Source organism: Homalodisca vitripennis, chromosome 8, assembly GCF_021130785.1.
Source record: "Homalodisca vitripennis isolate AUS2020 chromosome 8, UT_GWSS_2.1, whole genome shotgun sequence".
Lineage (NCBI taxonomy): Eukaryota > Metazoa > Arthropoda > Insecta > Hemiptera > Cicadellidae > Homalodisca > Homalodisca vitripennis.
The window spans coordinates 94,496,950-94,519,306 of NC_060214.1; the positions used below are offsets into that span (position 1 = coordinate 94,496,950).

Consider the following 22,357-nt stretch of genomic DNA (forward strand, 5'->3'; position numbering starts at 1 on the left):
ATACCAAACTAGACCTATGCTGCTATTTAAGAATTTTGTCTGACTCCTTGTGGACCGTCCCCCAAAGGGATTATCCGGTCGGTAATTGGGCAGATGTGTGCATTACTATTACCAGTAAGCACGTGTGAACTTTGGTATTTCTTTCTATTATGGTTCAAAAATAAAAAAAGAGGTTCCAGACTTAATTGACACCCTGTAGAATGACAATCAAACGGAAAAGAAATTTTTACATCCCCTGGTAAACAAAAGAAAAATTGTGTCAGCCTACCGAGAGATAGACTTCAACAATGCTCACTCAAATTCCATGGTTGGACATGCACCATCAGTCTATGTAGAAATGAAGTTTCTTGCAAAATTCAAGTTTACAGATGAAATCTTTCTATATATCTTAGGAAATGATACATTCACATTTTTGTTCTTTAATCATTTCTTTAAGTAATAAATGTCTACACATCAAGTCACCATAAAAATGATGTATGTTTGGATAGTTAGACTACATGTGTTAATATGTCACATGTTAAAATCACTTATTAGTGTACCGGGTTTTGTTTGAAAATTTATTTATTCCGGTAATTTCCAATTGCCATCGTGGTTACCCATAAGACCAATGTAAAAATATTCACGAACGCTCAGCCCAATATCATGGAGTGACATGTACCATTATAAAATTCGGTGTTTCTCATATAGAAATGAAGCTTCATGCACAATTTCAAGTCCGTTTGTTTACGAGATATCGTGCAGATAGACAGACAGACAGAGTGAATTATTTTCTGCCCCTCTAGTGATAGGCTTCGCTAACACGTAGCCAATTATCTTTTGATAAAGCTTCTGGATTTCTTACATGAGATATTCTCATTTCATTTGTACTATGAGAAGAGAACAACATTATTGTTGTGACTTTCATGATAATTAAAATCCATAAATATAGTTATTTTAAAACTACTGTATATATATTTGTATACAGTCCATTTCCACTTATCCGGCTCTGTAAGGTGAAAATTGAAGAGTTTCTTGCTAATGCTTTGATTGCCATCATCATGCATTTATGACACACCTAGTTAACCTAGTAGGTAATTTACGGAGGATTCTTTGCAGTTGTTATTCACTTTGCCGGTCTGTTTCAATATTAAACTTGTCCAAAACGGACTTGCTCGAAATTCTGCTATACAATACTAGACTTTAAATGTTTTGTTAAATAATTGCTGTTCTCTGTTTTGTTTTATTGTAAGTATGTCATGCAAATGCATACATTTGCTCGTAGTTTTCACCTTTCCAGGTTTTTTTTCGTTTGGTTAAGTAGTTTTTATAAAAAAAGAGAGGAATACTTTTTTTTGTATTACAGTGCAGGGATAGACTATGTTAGACGTACTTACAGGCAGGTAGCTTTATTTAAAGGTTTAACCAAAGACATGTAAAATGACTTATTTGCCTGTAAAAGGAGAGCATAGTCCGATTTTTAACTATTAAATTCAGCAGTTATAGTTAAAATCTACAATCAAAAACTGTAACTTAAATGTTGTTATGGTCGTTTTGTGTCATGAACATAAGGTAGATTGGGAACTACAAGCTTATACTATATTTTTTAACATTGGATAATTCATTTGTGTTTATTTCTATGTCAATGTACAAAATAATAATACAATATAAACTTTTTAATTTATAAAGACAACAATATTATAAATGTTTAGTTTTGTTGCTATCACAGAGAGTAGTGAAAAGTAAAAGAACTTTATTGATAAATTTATTATACGAGTAGTGTAACTAAAGAAAGATTATTCCAATTATTTATTTTCATTGAATGTTAATTTGAAAATAAACAATTGTATTAATTATTTATTACTATGGTGATCATTAATTATTTAACACTATATAAAATGCTTCTGGTACTAAAATAGCTTGTAGCATTCCTTTAAATAAATATTGATAATTTATTTAAATGAATACCACAGTAAGACAGCTGAGCATTATTAATTAATTTCAAAGAATCAAGGCTTCGTTAAATAAATTTGTTAAACTCAAGAATAACACCCACAGGTGCAATAAGCAAGTCATGCACAAAAATTGCCATCAGCTGTTCGTAATAACTGAATAATAAGCAATAAGCGTCATTGTGATCATTGTGGCATTGTGACTGTTGCATTCTTTTGTATCTCAGTTTACACTCATCATTCTGGAGTGTATCCATTTGAAATATTGCATTTAAACACTATGAAACTAACTAGAGAGATTTTTATCAGTTGAATTGTTCAGGTATTTTAATTTACAGCACAGGAAGGTGAAATAGCTCACTCCAGTTCCCTTTTAATTAGATGCTGTAGGGTTGGGTACGAAAACAAATTTAAGAAGCTTCAATTTATAAATTAACATTAGGCAAATTCAGGGATGCTTAGTTTTTTTATGTAGTAGAAAATATAAATAAAATATTTGGCAACATATTTTGTATTTTTATCATATAAAATGTTTTTGTTGTGGTCAAAAAGTAGTTTGTTTTGGTTTTCACCTTATAGTTGTAAAAGAATATTTGTAAAAGTTATATATTTGTAATATATATATATATATATTTTTTACCAGAAGAAAGAAAATATTAATGATTTATTAAATTTAGCATTGGTAAATACACCAAAATACCAAATTACTATTTTTTTACAAATTTTTTGTTGGTATTATTAAATTTGGTATTTATCAATACCTACAATTATTCTAATTTTAATTTTTTTATGTTTGATTCTTTTTTATTAATGCATGTTGAGTTTTTATATTAAAATCTGAATTTAAAATTTGAATTGCCTTCACTAATCATAGTTAAGTTTTTGACATAAATCAAATAATACTGTATACTCAACCTATGTAATTAACAAGTTGTTTAAAATAAAATTTTTATTTTGAGTAAAAAGAATTTATTTTTAGTCCAGAATTATAGGAATGAATTTTTTTTTTTTTTAGGAATTTGAGCCTATATGTGTATTTTATTGTAATAATTATAATGATATTATACAATTTTTATTTTTATACTTAGTAATCTTATATGTTTAATGTCAACTGGTATACAAATATTTGTACTTTATAAATGTTATAAAACCTTTTCCACGAAAACTAAGTTATTAATTACATAGCTAATCATATAGAACATATATGTTTTTCATAGAACATTTTTATTTAAATATTATCATCAATTTCTATAATTTACAACAAACATCATAATTAAAATAATGTTTGTGCCAATTATGGAGAGCTAAGTTTCTTATGTTATCTAAACGAAACATGTTTATTATGTTTTTAACTGGCACACAGCTATGGTAAGATATAGTCAGTGAATGAATAACAACTATTTCTCGTGTTCAATGGAAACCAATTCTTTTCTGGACAATTTCCAAGGTTCTGTTACGTAAGCACCAAACAAGCTGGAATAGTAGCAGTCACATTGTAATATAGTTACAGTATAAGAATCTAAAGAAAAGATATGCCTAGAATATGTGAAACTAGATTATCACTTTTACGAACATATAAAATAAACAGAATGCTATAAAATTGAATACCCATATTTCCATATAAAAGTTATTATCTTACCCCATTACACATACTCATTAAATTGTAAGGCATACATTTTGAGGGTTTCAGATTAAAATGATACTTTTTCTGCTTTTATACAGTATATATTTTTTATTTAGTTTAATTTAGTTTTTATGTTTTATTTAATTGTTTATGGTACCAATATTGCCTCAATAATATTTCTTTTTTCAATAAATCTTTGTAAAATATTGTATTTTTAATTTTTTGACAGAAAGTCTAAAGTAGCATTGTTTATTTGTTTATTGACATTCTTTTGTACATTATCAAAGAGATAAGAACATGGTTCATAAAAATTCATTGTTAAAATGTAGTAGCTAGGCATTTTCAATCCATTGACAAAATTCATTAAGTTGGTAGGAAGGATGTTCTTGTAGCTAGCATTTCAGACGTTGTTCAAACTGCAGCCTGTTAGTCTTCTTCAGGTCCTCTGGAAAGCCATTCCATAACTTACCTCCTGTGTAGGTCAGTTTTCGTTCTGTGGCTGCCAGTCTGTGTACAGGGAGTTGGTAGCTAAGGCATGTCTGGTGTTGTAGCTGTGATTTTGGGCACCGGTTCATGTTTCTTCGGGTGATGAGATGGAGAAAGGGACTGTTTCTAGGATGTAAGTAATCACTACAGTCAGTATTTTCAGTTCTGTAATGGCTTAACGACAGGATTCTTTAGGCTGGAGGCTCTTTAGAACCTTGATTTTCTCTTTTTTGTTAGATGAGGTGCTGTTGCAAGTTGCCTGCTGTAGTGCCCCCCCCCCAAACTGCAATTTGTTTGATTCTCATTTATAACAAGATCATTTCCTTGGCTGTATTGTATTACCATGTTTAGGGCGGTTTTATGCTGCTATTTCAAGTTGTTCCGGTTCTTTTTGACCCAGGAGGAGGACCGTATTGTCAGTATATACCATTGTATGGCTGTAGTTTTGCATGTAGTTAGGGAAGTCATTTATATATAAAATAAAAAAATAGGTGCTAGAACAGAACCTTGTGATACACCACGATCAATGATTTGTGGCAGTGATTGTATCTATTGAGTTATTTCATTGCTGGTGTGATTTATTTCGACAATTAGTCTTTGTTCTATTTGGTAACTGTTTATCCAGTCATATGATTGTCCTTTTACTCCAAGATTCGTCGGTTTGTCTAAAGATGTGTGTGGCTAAGGCAGGAAAAACAAAGTAAAGATGTCTTTGCAGTTGAATGCCTTAGAGTAGTTGAGCAGGATAGCAGTGACTGTTTTGCCTTCTTCCAGTTGGTCTGTTAGGAATTCAACAAAACTAATAAAGTGCAGTTGTTGTCGATCTTCTAGTCTGAAATCTGTGTTGCTGAGATGTAAGCAGCTAAGATGTTGGTTGTCAAGTGTTGTAGGAATCTGCTGAAAAATAATTTTTCCATAACTTAAGAAAAAGTTGGTATCAGTGATATCGGCCAAAGTTGGTTGGTTGGTGTTTGAGTAAGAATATGTTATAACATAAACTTTTTTGGCTATAATATTATAAAGTTTGTTCAGGCTGTATCAAATACTGCAAAAATCATGAAGTATTATTATTCAGTTAATGATCAGTTAAGTAACGCCGCAGACAATTAATTAATGGTTTTCAAAAGTGTCATTTGAGTCAAAAGCATTAAAAGTTTTACATAAAAATAATAATGTATCTCTGTAAATTAGATTGTTTGGTCCTAAAAGGATTTATTTATTGTAAGTAATAAATAATAATGTAGGGTTCAACATGGTTTATAATGAGATGGTCTTCATTAGTTATATCTAAAATAGAGAACTTTGATTTGTTATTGACTGAAACAATAATTTTGCTCATTGCGTCAAAAATAGACCTGTTGTTAACACGGGTAGATGCTTTAGTACAGAATAGTAATAATGTTAGAAACCAACACTAAATAAACCTGAAATCGTATGTTCTGACATTTACAGATAGACTTGTGAAAATGTAATAGCTATTACATAGGACAGAAGGAGAGTACAGAACAAGGTTTAAGAAGGATATTTGCAACTACCAGCCCATGTCCGTGCTATGTTACCATAGCTGTTAATAGGACATAACCAAATAAACTGTGCTTAGTGATTTAAAAATTGTTTTGTTTTTTTAATAAACATGATGAAGACCTAGCAAGGTAATGAAACGAATAACATAGCTGAACGACAGGTAAACTATGAGAGTTCGTTACCAAAGATGAGATCATTCTATAATACGATTACTTAATAGCTGTCAGTCACATTATAAAGATTAACAATGCAATTACGTAATGTGTATGTGTGTTTACAATGACATGGCTCATAAATAAGAGAAATTTGGTAAGTGGATAAAGACAATAGGCTCTGTTTAAAAATAGAGGTTTAAAACACTACAGGTTTTCAAGGTTTGGTAACTCAGAAAATTTTTTAAGTTATTCATTATAATTTAAGTTTTACATTAAGTTCAAGGAGTACGGTGTACAAAATTAATAGATTACCAAAAACTAACATTTTCTAAAAAACTATTTCTCATTGTAACCTTTTTAAAGAATACTTAAACCTTTATCTTCACTTGTTATCATTGAAAGCAGAACAAGCGAAAACAATGAACTATCAGAACCACCATTTTATGGCTTGTGCATGGTATCGGAACGTGAAAACTACAAAACAAGGACATCGCTCGTGCATACTGGCGCATGGTTTAATTATGGCTCTCAGTTGATGGTTGTGTCATGTAATGATAACAGTGTAATGATTGAATCAGCTTTGACACAAAACTGAGTAATTAAAATGCTGGTAAATACAGTATACAATAATGAATTGAAAAGTAATGGAAAATGTTTCCTGTTTAATTGTCTATTGTAAAGAGCCTTCGCAATTGACAGTAGAAGAAAGAAAAACATTTTATAACATGCAATGTATGATTCAAATCTTAATTCTGATCTTTTAGTACTCAAAGCAAAGTTTTATATATATATATATATATAAGGTAGGTTCTGAATGTGAATGTTGAGTTTCTATTCACTTTTATGTACTTAATTAATATCAAATTCTAATTTGTTTAAGTTATATTATGAAAAGATGTTTGTTAGATTACATAAAATCAAAAGGAGCATTCAAAATGTAAATATTTTCAAAGTTATTTATATGTTTTATATTTAAATTTTAAAATTTGCTAATTAAATAAGGAAAATACTTGTATAAATTCAACATTTTATTTTTTAAGTAAGTACTATTTGATATAACAAAATCAAATAAACTTGTAACAATTTTATTTTTATATGAAAACCTACAGCCTTATCTACTTTCCTACACAATTTCCATCAATATTAAGACGTCATATCGAAATACTACCTTATGTAAACTGTTTTCATAGAAGATTGCCGTCTGATTAACAAAGTACAACACGATCATTTTGACGCTATTGTCATCATTGCAGGGCTGACCTTCAAGATGCCTTTTCTTGGAGACAAACAAATGGTAGTTACTGGGTGTTAAATTGTGGCTGTTTGGGGATTATCAAATTGTTCCTAGCAAAATGCTGTTACGTGATCTTGAGCTTGTTTGTCATGTTGACACCTAGTCCTGGGTGCTAAATTGGGGCTATTTGGTAGATTATCAAATTGTTCCTAGCAAAATGCTGTTACGTGATCTTGAGCTTGTTTGTCATGTTGACACCTAGTCCTGGGTGCTAAATTGGGGCTATTTGGTAGATTATCAAATTGTTCCTAGCAAAATGCTGTTACGTGATCTTGAGCTTGTTTGCCATGTTGACACCTAGTCCTGGGTGCTAAATTGGGGCTATTTGGTAGATTATCAAATTGTTCCTAGCAAAATGCTGTTACGTGATCTTGAGCTTGTTTGCCATGTTGACATCATACAGCAGAAAATGTTTCTCAGTAAAAATGTCATACAGCAAAACAAATTTCTCTATAAAAATATAGAGAAAACGTCTTAAAATAAGAAATTGTGAAATGTGTACTCACTTTCACTTTATCATTCACTTTTTATACCAAAACATTGATGATTATTCTTAATGTTTTGTCCATACACTTCATGATTCTGACAGTGAATTTCAACTGCTTTCAACTTATCAATGCCAGCAGATAGATGTCATGGGTTTTAAATAATTGTTTATAATATTTTCAACTTCTGTGGAATTTGTTGGGTTATATAACATAACATGTTGGGTGTAATAATTAAGGTTGCTGGGCAGACTATTGGTGGAAGATCGTCTCTTTATTGATGTCTGTGAATGCTTTTATTCAAATAAATAACTACAGCTGACAACTACTGTAGAAAAAGTGTGTTTTAATTGCTCAGCTATGTTATCTGGGTCACTGATAGTTATGCTTATTATTTTAATTTTCATTTCTCAATTATTTCCCAGCTTTCCATTTTTTCCATTGTTGATAGCTTGTCATAGGATTTTGGATATATTTTCTGATATTTACAGGTGGCTTTAAGATATACATGTTAAATGCTCTGGATTCTTCATCATAAAACTTAGGTAGCCCTCATTCCAAGCAGGAATCAAAATTTCATAACATTGAACTGTTTACTTAAATCGTCTATATATACAAAATTGAGATAAATACACTGTTTTCAGAAAAACACTTGAGATCAAACATTCTCAGGCAACACTACTGATTGCACTGAGCTAGGAAGAAGTTGGATGACAATAACTTTGATAAATAATTACTGCATAAGCTCTTTCCAGTGCTGCATTATTTCTGAAATTGTTGGGTACCTCCTGGAAAATCTTAGGCTGCACTGCACAGTTTAATCCTGTTGTTTCATTTCAAACTATACCAAGAGAAACTCTTCATTATAAGATTGAATATAACACAGATTTATACTGTTGTAATATCTCAGTAATGAAATTCAAAACCATTAATTCACTTCATCTCAGCTAGAGTGTATTGTTGTAGGGTTCTGCCTGGCGAACGAGGAAGATGCCGCGGTGAATGAGCTCAGAGTGGACGAGGGGGGTAACCTCACATTGCCCTGCGCTAGTGGTGACGAGGACGAGGACAGAGTCTACTGGATCCACGAGGGGCGCACCATTGACTCCAGCGTGCTCCAGAACAACTCCCTGTTCCTACAGCAGCTGAAGCGCGAGGACGCCGGCGTCTACAAGTGTGCCTCAGAGAGCGATGAGATCCTCAATCAGATGAAAGTCATCGTCCGCAGTGAGTGCGAGAACCACATTGATAATTGTTTGGTATAATTCACATTATGCAGTTTTTTCCCTCACAACATTGTGTCAAAACATCTGTTTAAGTGATCTAATTAGTTTCTATTGAGAATCAGAGTCAGAAGGCTTTGTTCTTGAACATAGAGTACAGAATTGATGTCGATATATATTTAAATAGTTAATGTACAAAAATCATAAGCATAAACAATGTTTGATAGTCATTCAAGCTGAGCAGTGAGACAGGAACTCGTTCATCATATAAATTGATCTCTCCACTAGCCATTTTCGCCGTATTGTCTTCAGCACCTTAAGGTGAAGGTTTCTTTCAGAACAGGGCAACTCTGTGGGATGGAATAATGAAGCCTTCTTCATGTCGTGTAGGCCATCCATGAAAATCTTTGTTTTTTAATAAGTCAAAATTGCAGGCGAATGAAATGACATCAAGTATATACAAGGATGTACTTGCCAGTATATTAAGATTATTGTAAATACCTCTACAGCTGTCGTATGGCAGTAAGTTAGCTATGATTCTCAGAGCTTCTTCTGTAGAACCATGGTTCTTTGCAGATTTTCATAAGAACTGTTTTCCCTAAGGACTATACCATACTTAATATGTGCTCAAAAAGTAATCAAATGATATGTAATAATGATAAGCAATCATTGTTACTACAGGAGTACTGATGGATTTCACTTTTTTTGAGAGCAAAAATAGCAGAGTTAAGTTGATAGCTTAACTCATCAACATGTTTATTTGAGGTATTTGCATGTTCAATCAGTGAATTGCTTGAACATGCAAATAGCCGCAACAACTATTAAAAACTTACAAGGAACTAAAGACAATTTATTTCCATTACATTGTAATGATTTTCATTTATATTATTATGTATTTGACACTTGTTCTAAACTTGATGTTTATGAATAAAGCTTTCTGTATTCTGTAAGTTTCTCATCTAAGGTGATTCCCAGATTTTTCGTTGAATGCACTTGTTCAAGTCCAGTTACTCCATAAACAGCAATCTTTTATATACGAGTGTCTCTATTGTTTCGTTTTACCTTCATCAAACACTAGGTAATTATTTTCGCAATATTGCTGGGCCAAGCTGACTGAAACAAAGATGTTAATTTTGAGTTACTGTATTGACCTCTTGTTCGATAACAGAACTATATCATCAGCATAAATAACAGAATAACCGTAGTGATCAATATGATGAGGTAGGTCTTATATAAATAAAACAAATAGTACTGGGCCCATTGCAATGATAAGTCTGAAGTTAAATTAGATATGTACAATAATTTTATTATAGTTTTATTGATTTCATTGTTAATGAGGACTAATAAGTTAATATTTTTTTTTTTCTAAAGTATTAAAATAATCCAAGTATTAATGAGCTTTGCTAATTCTATGTAATAGTAAAATTTATTATTTGATGTTCCAATAAATGCTTAAAGTTGGTATGGATATTTCTAAACATTTTAATACCTTTCAAACTCATACAGAACCAATTGTAGAATATGCTTAATTACATGTAAAAAAGAATAAATCATATAAAAGGCAAATGAGAATTGTCACTTGAAATCTAAACTTGGATTTTATTACATTAGCCTATTTATAAATTTTTTTGAAATTTTTTATAATATTTTTCAAAAGAGCTGGAATTAGCAGTCTTCAATGTTTAAGTTAAATTTAATGTACTTGATGAAAGTGTCACTCGTTTCGTTTAATTTTGAATTCCCTACATTTATAACCTGACCTGGATTATTGGCAGATTCTCCATGCACAAGCAACAGCTGTGCTGTTCACACTTCAATTACTGATGATTACAACTGGTATCGGTTGGTTGTAGATTAGTTGTAACTGGATAAATACTATAGACCACTTAATAAGACATTAGGTCTTTCCATTTGTGGAATTTGAAACGCTTGTTGCTGTCTGAAAAGGATTTCTCAACGAGGAAAACTTCATAGGAATTTCTTATGATGTTCTTCCTTCTTCCTCACGTGAATTACAACTTTAGTCACACCTAAGATGAATAGGTGTTGTATGTGTGTTACTGCTATACTACTTTCTCTGATATGTAGATCCTAAGTATTTATGTTTGTAAAACTTCACAAATTGTAAAATTCGTTCCATTTCTATACGGTTATTTTTTAAATTTTATTTTGTATTTTGCCGAAATTTAATATTTCATAATTCATTAAAGAGATGTTTTATTGTAATGTGCATTTTATGGCATGTAGAAAGTGAAACATTAATCTACTAACCTAACATCTAAGTTAAAATAAACAAATCATCCCAGAGTGTTGTGACATGTATAAGTCAGGAATCGCAACAACCACAATGTGTCAACTCCATGAACACTATTTCTAAAACATGCTGCACTTAATAAAAAAAAACACTAATTATTAAAAATGAACCAATAACACAGATTGATGATCTCAAAACCTACTGTAATTGATTTTTTAAATCACTGAACAATGGCAAATATCCGGAAAATCCTGTTTCCTTCACAATCCTTCATCGTCAAAATCTTTAAAAAATTTTACTTTGACATTTTATGGCTTGTAGAAGCTGAAAAAATATTCTAAATTCTCTTATTTAGAACACTTAAAACTCTTATTTTTGTGTAAAAATAATAGGCAAAACTGATTTTAACTATGTTTTACCATTTATAGCTTGTAAGATGCTGAACAAAATCAAGCAAACTGAATTTTTCTAAATTTACAAAACATTAAATTTTATTTCATCATTCCATCCTTTAATGTAACGTCTTCTAAAATGTTTATAGCACATGGCCCGATACTTAAATATACTGCTTAGGATCAGTTAAAAACTTTACAGTTTTGAAATTTATTTATTTTTTAAGTATGGACCAGTTCTGATATGATTGAAAATCCTGCATTGGAAACATTTTCTGTGTCCACGACAAATTTTATGGAAATTGGTATCGGTGACAAGAGTTTTTGTATTCATCCTATTCTCAACTTTTCATGATATTTTTCATATCTGTTCTTTTCTTTATGGCACTTAATAGTATTTCAGTTATGGATTATTTACTCGGTTGTGAAGTTGTTTTGACACGTGATGTGCAGCACCCCCACCCAGGCTAGTGAATGTGACTGTACACCCATCGACGATATTGGCACTACTGCGGTGGGACGTGGAGGATACCGGGGGATACCCTATTACCCACTTCACAGCCCAGTACCGCCTCAAACACAGCCCCGCCGACCAACCGCCCGACAACTGGCACAGAGTGATCCCTGGCCGCATCAGCCCCACCGCTGTGAGTATTCACACTTGGGTAGTAAATTTGTCAGAAACATAAATTGTACGAATGTTGAGTTCAGCTCCATTTCACCTTCCAGTTAGTGCAGCGTTTAAAATCTGACTCTGTAACAGACTTGACTGTTGGAATCTGGAATCAATGTCCGTCTAAGACATAAAAAAAAAAGTTGTCAGCGAAGAAACTCAAAATGGACTCTTTGCATTGTGTCGACATCAGAGACACCTAGATTGCAAAATCAAGTGTAATATAGATAAAGAATTCTTTTTATTGTCTCACATCAATTGCACAATTGAGTGCACTACAATGTTTAGACACGATCCCAAAGCATGGTGGAGCAACCAAATTTTCTGCACATAATGTAGCTATGGCGAGAAGGTTAAATCAATGCAAAAGGCTGAATCTGATGGTGTATCTGATGTCAAAATGGTGTAAAGAAAGTTGCATTGAATTAACCCTTCCTAAATTATATGATGAACTAACACCAAAGCTAAGTTATGTGTAGAAAACTTGGTATTAATTCCATAGTATTTTCTCACTAATACAGACAGAACTACAAACAAAAAAGTACAGGCATTTGTTCGGTGCAGAGCATAAACAATGTTCTCAAAACCCTTTTTTTATTGATCAATATTACTGACATTTAACAAAGAACAAAAATTGACTATTGTGAAACATTGATAAATATACAAAAAAGCCACAAGTGTTTCACCGCAAGCCAATGCCACAAGTTATGGGGAAACCGGTATTATTAAAATACACCAATAAAACAAATCTGTGCTGCTGACTTCCCTCAATGCTGTATAAAATTATATTGGTCTGGTTTGTAAGAGAGGTCTGAAACATTCTATCAATATCTAGCTGCCATACAGAAATTTGTCATTTGGTCTTGCAAGTTGATCCCAATATCATTTAGATTTTTATTACAGATGACTGATTTATGAATGATGTTCCAGAAATCATTCTAACCTAACTGTATGAAAAGTGACTTCATCAATAATTACCATGTAGAGTCTTATAGTACAGCTGATTTATAACAGACACATACATGTGCCAGCTAATGTACAGTATTTAACTGCTAATAAATATAATTTTTAATTGCTACAGACCAAGTGGCACATAGTTTTCAACTAGTAAACATGCTCTTATATCTAATAAATTGGTTGCCATATTACTTAATATATAACCACACATTACATGTATCTAAAAGAAATATTGTCAAGCAATTATTAAGTTTGGTTTGTGGGGAGAAACATTTTCAGTATGGCTGTACCTTGGTAAGGTCTTTGTTATTAATTTTGGTCAACTGATATAATCCACCTGGCACATATATGTCCCACTTTGGAGCGAACATGTTATTACTATTTATTGTATTTTACAATTTTGATAGTTTAAAAAGGCTTGGAAGTTTAAAAAAAGGCTGCTGTAAAAGTTTAGTTTAGTGACATTGCTTTTTTTATTATTTATTTATATATGTATTTATTTAGATTTTTATATTTATTCCTTATATTTGGTTAATGTAAAAACCTACACAACCTCTTTTTAATTTATTTGTAAATAAATCGAATATTAAAATTATTCAGGAGCAAATATTTGTATGGCTACTGTATACAGCGATCTTGTGTTACATTATAACTCAGTTCTGTTATTTGTAGCATGACAAATTGGGATAATGAAGTTCTATTCTTCACATAGTCTGTTTTCCTGGAAGTTGTATAGTGTACATGCGCAGTTCATTTACATTTTATTTTGCTTCCTTTAGTTGACGTTGTACTGGTAACCTTGCTGTCTGTTTGTGGCTCTGTCTCACGTCAATAACCTTATTACTTCTAGGTTCAATTACTAGGTCTAAACCTAGTAATTGAATATTAATGTATATTTGAGACTGAATTTATTCTATGACAAATGAATATAATGGAATAGTGTTATTAGTTTAATCCTTTTAACAAATAGCTTTCAGCATATTTTTAACTTTAAAGAATTCCCTTGTACGAGACACTCTCTCAAAACATTTTATAGTTTAAAAAGTTATTCCACTTTCTAAAAATTGAATACAGACATTGGCAAGTAATTATAGAGTACATTTTGAGTATTTGTTAATTATTTTTAAGAAATTAGTTCATTATAATCTAGTTTATTTTATGAACCAAATCAATATGGTTAAGAATATATACTTACATGTTGTAACAATACTCTCTACACAAACTTAAGGATATTGTTCCATGAACCAAGACGAGCTAAAAAACTAATTACAATCTATGGTCAATCTTTTTTTGTTTACTGACTGTCTGTATATATGTGATTATTTGATTTTGTTTGTGTTTATTTCAGAAACCAGTAGTGATAAAAAACCTTAAATTTGCTACGGTTATTTTTTTTGGATTCTTAAATCAACAGAAAAATTACGAGGGGGTACCCAAAAAAAAACCGGAATTGTATTGCTGGCAGCCGGCATCGTGTAGTACACATTCCTGCCGCTAGGCGTGTGTCGCGCAACCCATTGCGAGCTCAGTGACCCCAGTTCTTGTCCTAGTGCATTCTGTTCGTTCGGTAGTGACTGTTTTCGCTAATCCTGTTTTGTTCTTGTTTCGTTTTTTGTCATGGCAAATTTAAGTGAACAACGAGCAGCTGTGAAATTTTGTTTTTTACTTGGTAAAAATGCTGCAGAAACTATTTTAATGTTGAATACAGCTTACAAAGATGATGCTATGGGGAAAACTCAGGTCTTCGAGTGGTTCGCTCGATTTAAAAATGGCGACATGTCGATTGAAGACAAACCTCGTTCTGGAAGTCCATCAACCTCTCGAACGGACGAAAATGTTGAGAAAATTCATGAACTTGTGCTCACCGACCGTCGACAGACAATTGAGGAACTATCAGAGTAGTGGGTTAACTTGGAGCTCGATTCAGCGAATTTTAACAGGAGATTTAGGACTGAAAAGGGTTGCTGCCAAATTTGTTCCACCATCACGACAACGCACCGGCACACACAGCCATCTCAGTTAGGCAGTTTTTAGCCAAAAACGGCATGGTTCCGCTGCCCCACGCACCTTACTCGCCTGACCTCGCTCCATGCGATTTTTTTTTATTTCCACACATGAAAAGAGGCTTGAAAGGTCAACGATTTGACAGCGTTGAAGAGGTTAAGAAAAAAACGAAGCTCGAGCTTGCAGCCATTTACTAAAGATGACTACAAAAAATGTTTTGATCAATGGAAATACCTTTGGGACAGTGTATTAGTTGTAACGGAGATTATTTTGAAGGAGATAAGGTTGTATTGTAAAAAATTTGATAATATATAATTTTTATAAAATAATTCCGGTTTTTTTTGGGTACCCCCTCGTAGTATCACATTATCGTATTAAGTTTCAATATGGCAGATGTTTGAAATTTTTAAAGCATAATATCATGAAATCTGATAAAATTATTCAAATATAATTTTAAAATTATAAAAACTGCTATATCTAAATCATAAAAATCGGTTAGTAAATGGTGTGGATATAACCTTTTAACTGTGTTAATGAATGGTTAATGATGCCGTAAAGATGTAAACAATGAAAATTTTGCCTTGCATTACAACTGTTAAAAGCTTATATCTACATTACTTACTGTCTGATTCTTATGATATAGATATCCAAATGTTTGTAATTAGTTATGGCAATTTTTATTATTCCTTACAGTTTAATAATCTTATTAGCTTTTACAGTGTGAAGCTTAAAACGTTTAGCCAGCCGCCATCTTGAAATGTGCTATCATAATATAATGTAAATTTTTCTCATGATGTGAGACAGCAATAAAAATAATTGTACCAATTTGTTTTTTAATCTTTTACTAAACACATACAGACAGTCAGAGAGTAAACGTAGATAAGCCGTTAGTTGAATATGGTTCTTACCTCCGCTTGGTACATGGAACAATATTCTGAACTTAGTATAAAGAGTAACATTTGAAATTTATTGAAAGTATCCTGTGTTTATTCGGAAATCGTGAACCAAGTGTAGGAGTATTCTGCAATCTGAAGCTTTCGATACAAAGGCTTCTTTTTGTAGCTTGCTCAGATCCCTGCAGTGTTCAAGTTGCATTCCAGTTTCTTATTTCACAAGCCGTCAACAATTAATTCATATCCTTGGAGGAGTTTAGTCTAAGTTTCTTATCCCACAATACTCCATTCAAGGACCTTTATTATGATTTATTTTTGACAAAGCTCTCATCACTCATTGGGCCAGAAAATTTTCATTTCTTTCTATCTCTCTTTCTGTCCGGACACTATCTCGAAAACGAACTGACATGTACACTTGAAATTTTGCAAGAAGCTTCATATATGAGGAACTCTAAGACTGATGATGGAGCATGTCACTTCATGTAATTTGGGTGTCTGAATATCTTTACATTGGTCTTAATGGTAATCATTATGAAAACGAGAAAATAGCTGAATAACTACATATGTAGGCAAACTGTGTACGATCATATGCGATTTTAACAAGTGACACTTTAATTCAGGGTAAAAAGAAAATATAATAGACTGAAGTCAATTTTAAAAGTGGTGACAATATTTGAATTCAGTGCTCTCGTGTCCTGTAGAACCCTCACTAGCTTATCGGAATTTTTATTTGAACACCGCGATAAAATCTTATTTACATAACAAAAAATGTTAATTTATCATGTAGCAAGATATCTTGCAAAAGATTTCATCTGTATACTTTGAATTTTGCACGAAAGTTTTTTTTAATAGACCAGAATGAGTTGTATGACGGGCATGTCCAACCTTGGAATTAGGCTAAGCTTCATTGATGCCTATTACTCAGTAGGCTAACACAGTTTCTCTTTTGTCTGCTGGGAGGATGTAAACAATTCATTTATGTATGATTGTATGTGTGTCCATCTGTCCGCAGGACATCTAGAGAATGAAATGAGCTATATAGATTGGAAACTTTGCATGCGACCTTAGCGAATCCTGTTAAGCGAAACAAGGTGTGGCGTACTGTTACGTTTTAATTAGGTATTTTTCTACGTGTTCCATGCGATACTCACTTTATATAGTGATGACCTCTCATTACCTTTAAGTGGACTTGATCTAGGGTTTCTAATTACACAGTGTAGGATGTATAAACTGAAGTTTCTCATACTAACCACTTTCTTTTTTAATATAAACAATCTTTCTCGCAACAAAATGCCAAGTCCAGTATGTAACGTTGGTGCCAAGGAGCGTTTTATTCCAACGATCAAGTTCTTGATTTTATAAAAGGTTCTAACAAGAGTTCTTTGAATGCTCTTCAACGCAGTCTATAAATTAAGTGAAGTTAACTTTCCCCTAGTAGGCACTTCTTCATTGTTGGATCAACTACTTTGTTAATCAAACTCTGTATACTTATATTTTCTCCTAAATCATGTAATACAAAATTGAAATTTTAGGAGATTCATCTTGTGTCCAAACTGTTCATGAAACAAGAGAATCGTCCAACCATCTCATTACTTCCACTTAGTGCAGCATCTGAAATTTGACACTGGTAAAGACCGACTCTTGGAGTCCATGCCTGTCTAAAGAGATCCGTAAAAAGTTGGTGACATTCAAAACGACTGAATTGTTTCAATCTCAGAGACTGAAACGATTACAGAAACGTTACAAAGAAGATCAGTCTGATTACCCAGCAGCTATATAGTGTAGTCTAGATGAATAGGTATTCTCGTTGTCTCATCAATACCATTGTCAGATTTCAGATGTTTCATTAAGGTAAAATGGGGCATAACTTAGTATCTGCATTGAATCAACGCTTTGTTTATAGCTACACTATGTGTAAAATCATATAGTTGTAAAACCTTATAGTGACTGGTTGTCTAATGATATATAAATAAATATGATCTCTCTTGAGTTTCTTAGCTATACTTAACTATGCACAGGTCTTTATGGCTCCAAATTTTGTCTGAAAGACAATGAGTGGTGTATTCCTGGGTTTGTATTTGGTCGTACTATTCCCTGTCCCAAACCAATTCCCATTGCCATCCTTGTAGGACACTACTACTTGCTTTTGACTCAGTAATATCTTACTTTCTCCTACCACTCTGTTTTAATGCTGGTTTCATTTTAGCTATCGTTTAAGCTTTCATTAGTTAGTTTAATTTTCAGTTACTTCATTTCCACATAGTGTAGATAGCCAGTGGTAGACCAAAATACCTCAAGATTATAATTGTATTGGCAATGTTTTAATGCATTGGTAACTGGAAAACTTAAAAGCTAGTCCTGTACAAAAGTTCACAAAGTCTATACGTTTTTCTTATATTTTTTGTCTGTAGCTATATCTGTAGTTCTAGTTACTTCGTAACAGATGCTAAATATTTGTCCCAATCAGTAGATTATAATTACAGTAGTGGTTTATTTCTTTGAGGAAGCCTCCGTGACATGTCATTCCGATATCTCAAAAGTTTCCAAAGCTAATAACTAAAATTAAGTGTTTTACAAAGATGATATACTGTATGTCAGCACTTCCCCAGAAAGTATGATAGGTGTTAGAATCTCATCCAAAAACCAACGATACTCATCTTCGTTTTTGGTGACTTGTTCCACCTCAGGTGGTGAACATTATCTTCCAGAATTTTGAAAAATGCTGAGGTTATGAATACAAATACCTTCTGTTTCTATCTTGAGGTGGCCAATATAACACCCACAGCTACCAATTCCCTGGTGTGATTCCCACGAGAAGCTATGGAAGTGATTGTAAACCTGAGTGTCTTGGAAAGGCTAAATAATTCAGGTTTGCTGGGTATTCTGGAAGCTCCACTCTGGACACCTTCACTCAATGCCATCTACGTCCTTGGCATGCATCGCTTTACTCTGTATGGTCAACTTGGAACAGAAAGGAAAAACAGCAAAGGTATGAGGAGGGAACAAGCTTAGGAATAGGAGTGGGTGTTTATTCTGAGATATGATCATTACTGTCTGGACTAACAAGGATGTAGGACTATTCTATATTCCTCTGTTTTTACAGGACTGTTTTTACCTTACAGTGGAGTTTGTAACAAACGTACAGTAACTTCACTTTGAGAGAAACGAAGATAGAGTGGTATGCAAAGCCCAATTAATCATTGAAATACCTGATTGAGTGATGTGCTATGATTGTTTTCAGAGTCAAATTGATATCTACAACCTGGACCCGAACTCCACGTACATTTTTGAAGTATGGGCGAGTAACGACCTAGGAGAGGGGGAGATAGTACAAGTGGAGGCCAAGACCCAGCATAACAATGAGGAAATTGGTGAGCTACTCAACTGTTGCCATTTCTACATGTTACATTATAATTTGCTAGCTGGCTCTTTTAAATATTTATTTTCAATCAAATATTATGACTTTTTTTCGTTAACTAACTATACAGTAGGTTCAAACACTATTTTTAAAATGGCTTTAGTAGTCTGGTAGTCGGGGTTTCAAAATGCACAATAGTTGGTTTTGGCAGCCAAATTGTCAAATAGAATAACTTACTAATCATTGCATGAAAAAAAATTTTGTATCTCTTGGTTACAATATTATTTGTGTAAAACAAAGGCATGTGTTTTGATATAAACCTTTTTACGCAGAAAATGTATTCTTGATATTGTAAAGCCTTCTAGGTTAAATAGGTTTATTAAAATAAGAATTTATTACAATAATATAAAATGCATTTATATTCATATCAAAAGTTAAATTTAGTACAATTTATTATATATCTAACATGTTTGACTGACAACAGTAATTGTGAATTGGATGCTTAAGAAAAGTGTGTTTTAGGTTGTAATAACTCAACAAAATGTTAGTACTTGTTAGTACATTCAAAACGACTGAATCGTTTGCACAATTGCACAATTTGTAAACTGCAGTCATTGTGAAGTGGATGCTTAAGAAAAGTGTGTTTTTGGTGGTAATAACTTAACAAAATGTTAGTACTTATTTATAAACTACAGTCATTGTGAAGTGGATGCTTAGAAAAATGCAACAAAATATTATTACTTATTTACGAACTTCCTAGGAACACATTTAAATGTATACATTTAAGAAGATTTGACAATTCATACTAAAGACTTCCTTTTCTAACACTACACTAACAAGCTGGCAGCAAATTTGTTATTACCTTTTACCAAATAAAATCTGACAAAATTTATTAATCTTAATAATTTTGGTAATATATTTGGTAGTTATTTCGACCTCTTTAGACAAAAAGTCAAAATATTACAATAAAAGGAAAAGACTAAGCCACAATTCAATCTCAGTGAAGTCACTGTCAAATCACAATCTGAAACGGAAAAATTAAAGATAAATCACCTCTACACTCCAATATGGTAAAAAAAGCTTGCTACCAAGCCTCTCAGTTCCCAACAAAGCCAAAAATGGAAAAACAGAAACAGCTCCACAAGGAATTTCGTTGGCAACAGCAACTTAAAGACTGTAATGTACGCTAATGATACTACTCTTGTTCTGACAAATGAAAGTGCATTAGAGCTGCAATCGCAAATTTCATCTTCAGCAAATAAAGCTATTTAGTGCTGCCATGTTGTAGTAGGCATGATGAAATACAGTGGAGTCCCGCTAATCCGAACACGTGTAATCCGAACGTCGGTTAATCCGAACAGGTCCAGGAGGAATTATTTATAACGATAATGAACAGTTATAGGAACTAATTACTTAAAAAATGAAAATGGGTGCATCATTTCGTACATAAACAAAGAAAACTTTAATTAAATAGACTTACAGTATTTTATTAAGACAAATTGTGTACGGTACAGTACATAAATAATGAAGTTAAATATAGTACCAAATTGAAACTTATAGGTTAAGTATGAGTTAAATTACTGTTTAAGAAGTGAAATCAAACAAAAATTGGACGTACAGTACTGATATTATTATTGAGTACAATTTTAATTGTTAAAAGACATAAATTCAGTTATTGTCTTCTTTTGCATTGAAGAGAGTCTATTGGATGACGCGTAGTTTCACCATCGTGTGATAAACATGATATCGGCAGGTGTAGCAGTAGCCTGTTGCTCTAAGTATCGTAGTGCAAGGTTAAGTGCTGCTGCACCGTCTACGTGTGGACCAACTCTCCTTTATCACCCAGGTTCTCGTCTTCCCGTAGCGCGTGGACCCGTACAATATCCAGTACGCTCACATTGCTTAACAATAGAACTCTCACACTAAATACGGTAAATTTGCTTAGTATTCGCAAATACGTTTATTTGTCAAGAAATACAATGCAACAGTCAGAAAACATATTTTAATAAAAAATGTTGATAATTCTATAACAAAATAGACCCATTCTCAAGTTTAAAACCGTATTTTTCTGTAATTCTGGCTAATCCGAATAGGGCTCGGTCCCAATTAGGTTGGATAAACGGGACCTTACTGTACCAGAAATCCCATGTACGAAGTTACTAGGTATAACTGTCAAGCTAGCGATCTTACTTGGCCTCAAATAATCTGTGTTAAACTCCAAGTTCAGAAATTTTTGTTGTCTGAAGAATGAAGTGGATTAAGAACAGCTTATTTTGCACTGGTCGAGTCTCACATGAGATATTGCATTGCCGTGTGGGAAGGAACATCCAAATAAATGTCAACAAATTTCCTGTCCTCCAAAAAAAGACCATTAGAACACTTACAAATCTAAATCCATTAGATAGCTGCAGAGAATCCTTGAACTCTCTAAAGATCCTAACAATTATAGGTTTATATATCCTGTCAGATGTAACACACGCAGACCAAAAGACACCCTAAAGGGGTGATGATAGACATTCATACAACACCAGGAGACCAACAGACTACACTCTACCAAGAAGAATCCATCTTATACTGGATGCTAGATATACAACTGCCACAACATCTGAGAAAACTCGGTGGGAATCTCAAAATCAGATTACAAGATTAGCTTCTAGAACGACCCATGTACACAATGAGAGAGTTCTATCAACAATCAAAGTAATTTTGTAATGTAAAATTCAAAAATGGAAAAATGGTCTTTATGGACATTGAAGGAGCTTTCGACCAAGTAGCATATCAATCCATGGAGACTGCGATGGAACGGTTTGGAGTTTCCCCAGATGTAGTCAAATGGATAGTAGCCCTCCTAAAAAGCAGACAAGTAAAAGCAAAGTACGGAGACAAATCTGCCACAATCACGGCCCAGAAAGGCTGCCCCCACGGGGGAGTTTTGTCCCCTCTCCTGTGGGCAATGATGGTGGATGATCTCCTAAGCAAAGCAGATAAGAGGGGAACTAGACTACTATGTTATGCGGACGACCTAGTGCTTATGATCAAAGGAAAAAACAAAGGCATGCTGGAACGCCTAATACAAAAAGAACTAAACCTCATAAGCAACTGGTGTT

The 22,357-nt window shown here is 32.9% G+C and overlaps 1 protein-coding gene across 2 annotated transcripts in view; it reads left to right on the forward strand.

The window, feature by feature from the left end:
* Positions 1–22,357, forward strand: part of LOC124367763 — a 67,807-nt gene that overhangs the window by 19,660 nt on the left and 25,790 nt on the right. For both annotated transcript variants that reach the window (XM_046824864.1, XM_046824863.1), the window contains exons 2-4: positions 8,463–8,723; positions 11,819–12,012; positions 19,134–19,263. In XM_046824864.1, the coding sequence (XP_046680820.1) occupies positions 8,463–8,723; positions 11,819–12,012; positions 19,134–19,263 (585 nt within the window). The remainder of the gene's footprint in view (positions 1–8,462; positions 8,724–11,818; positions 12,013–19,133; positions 19,264–22,357) is intronic.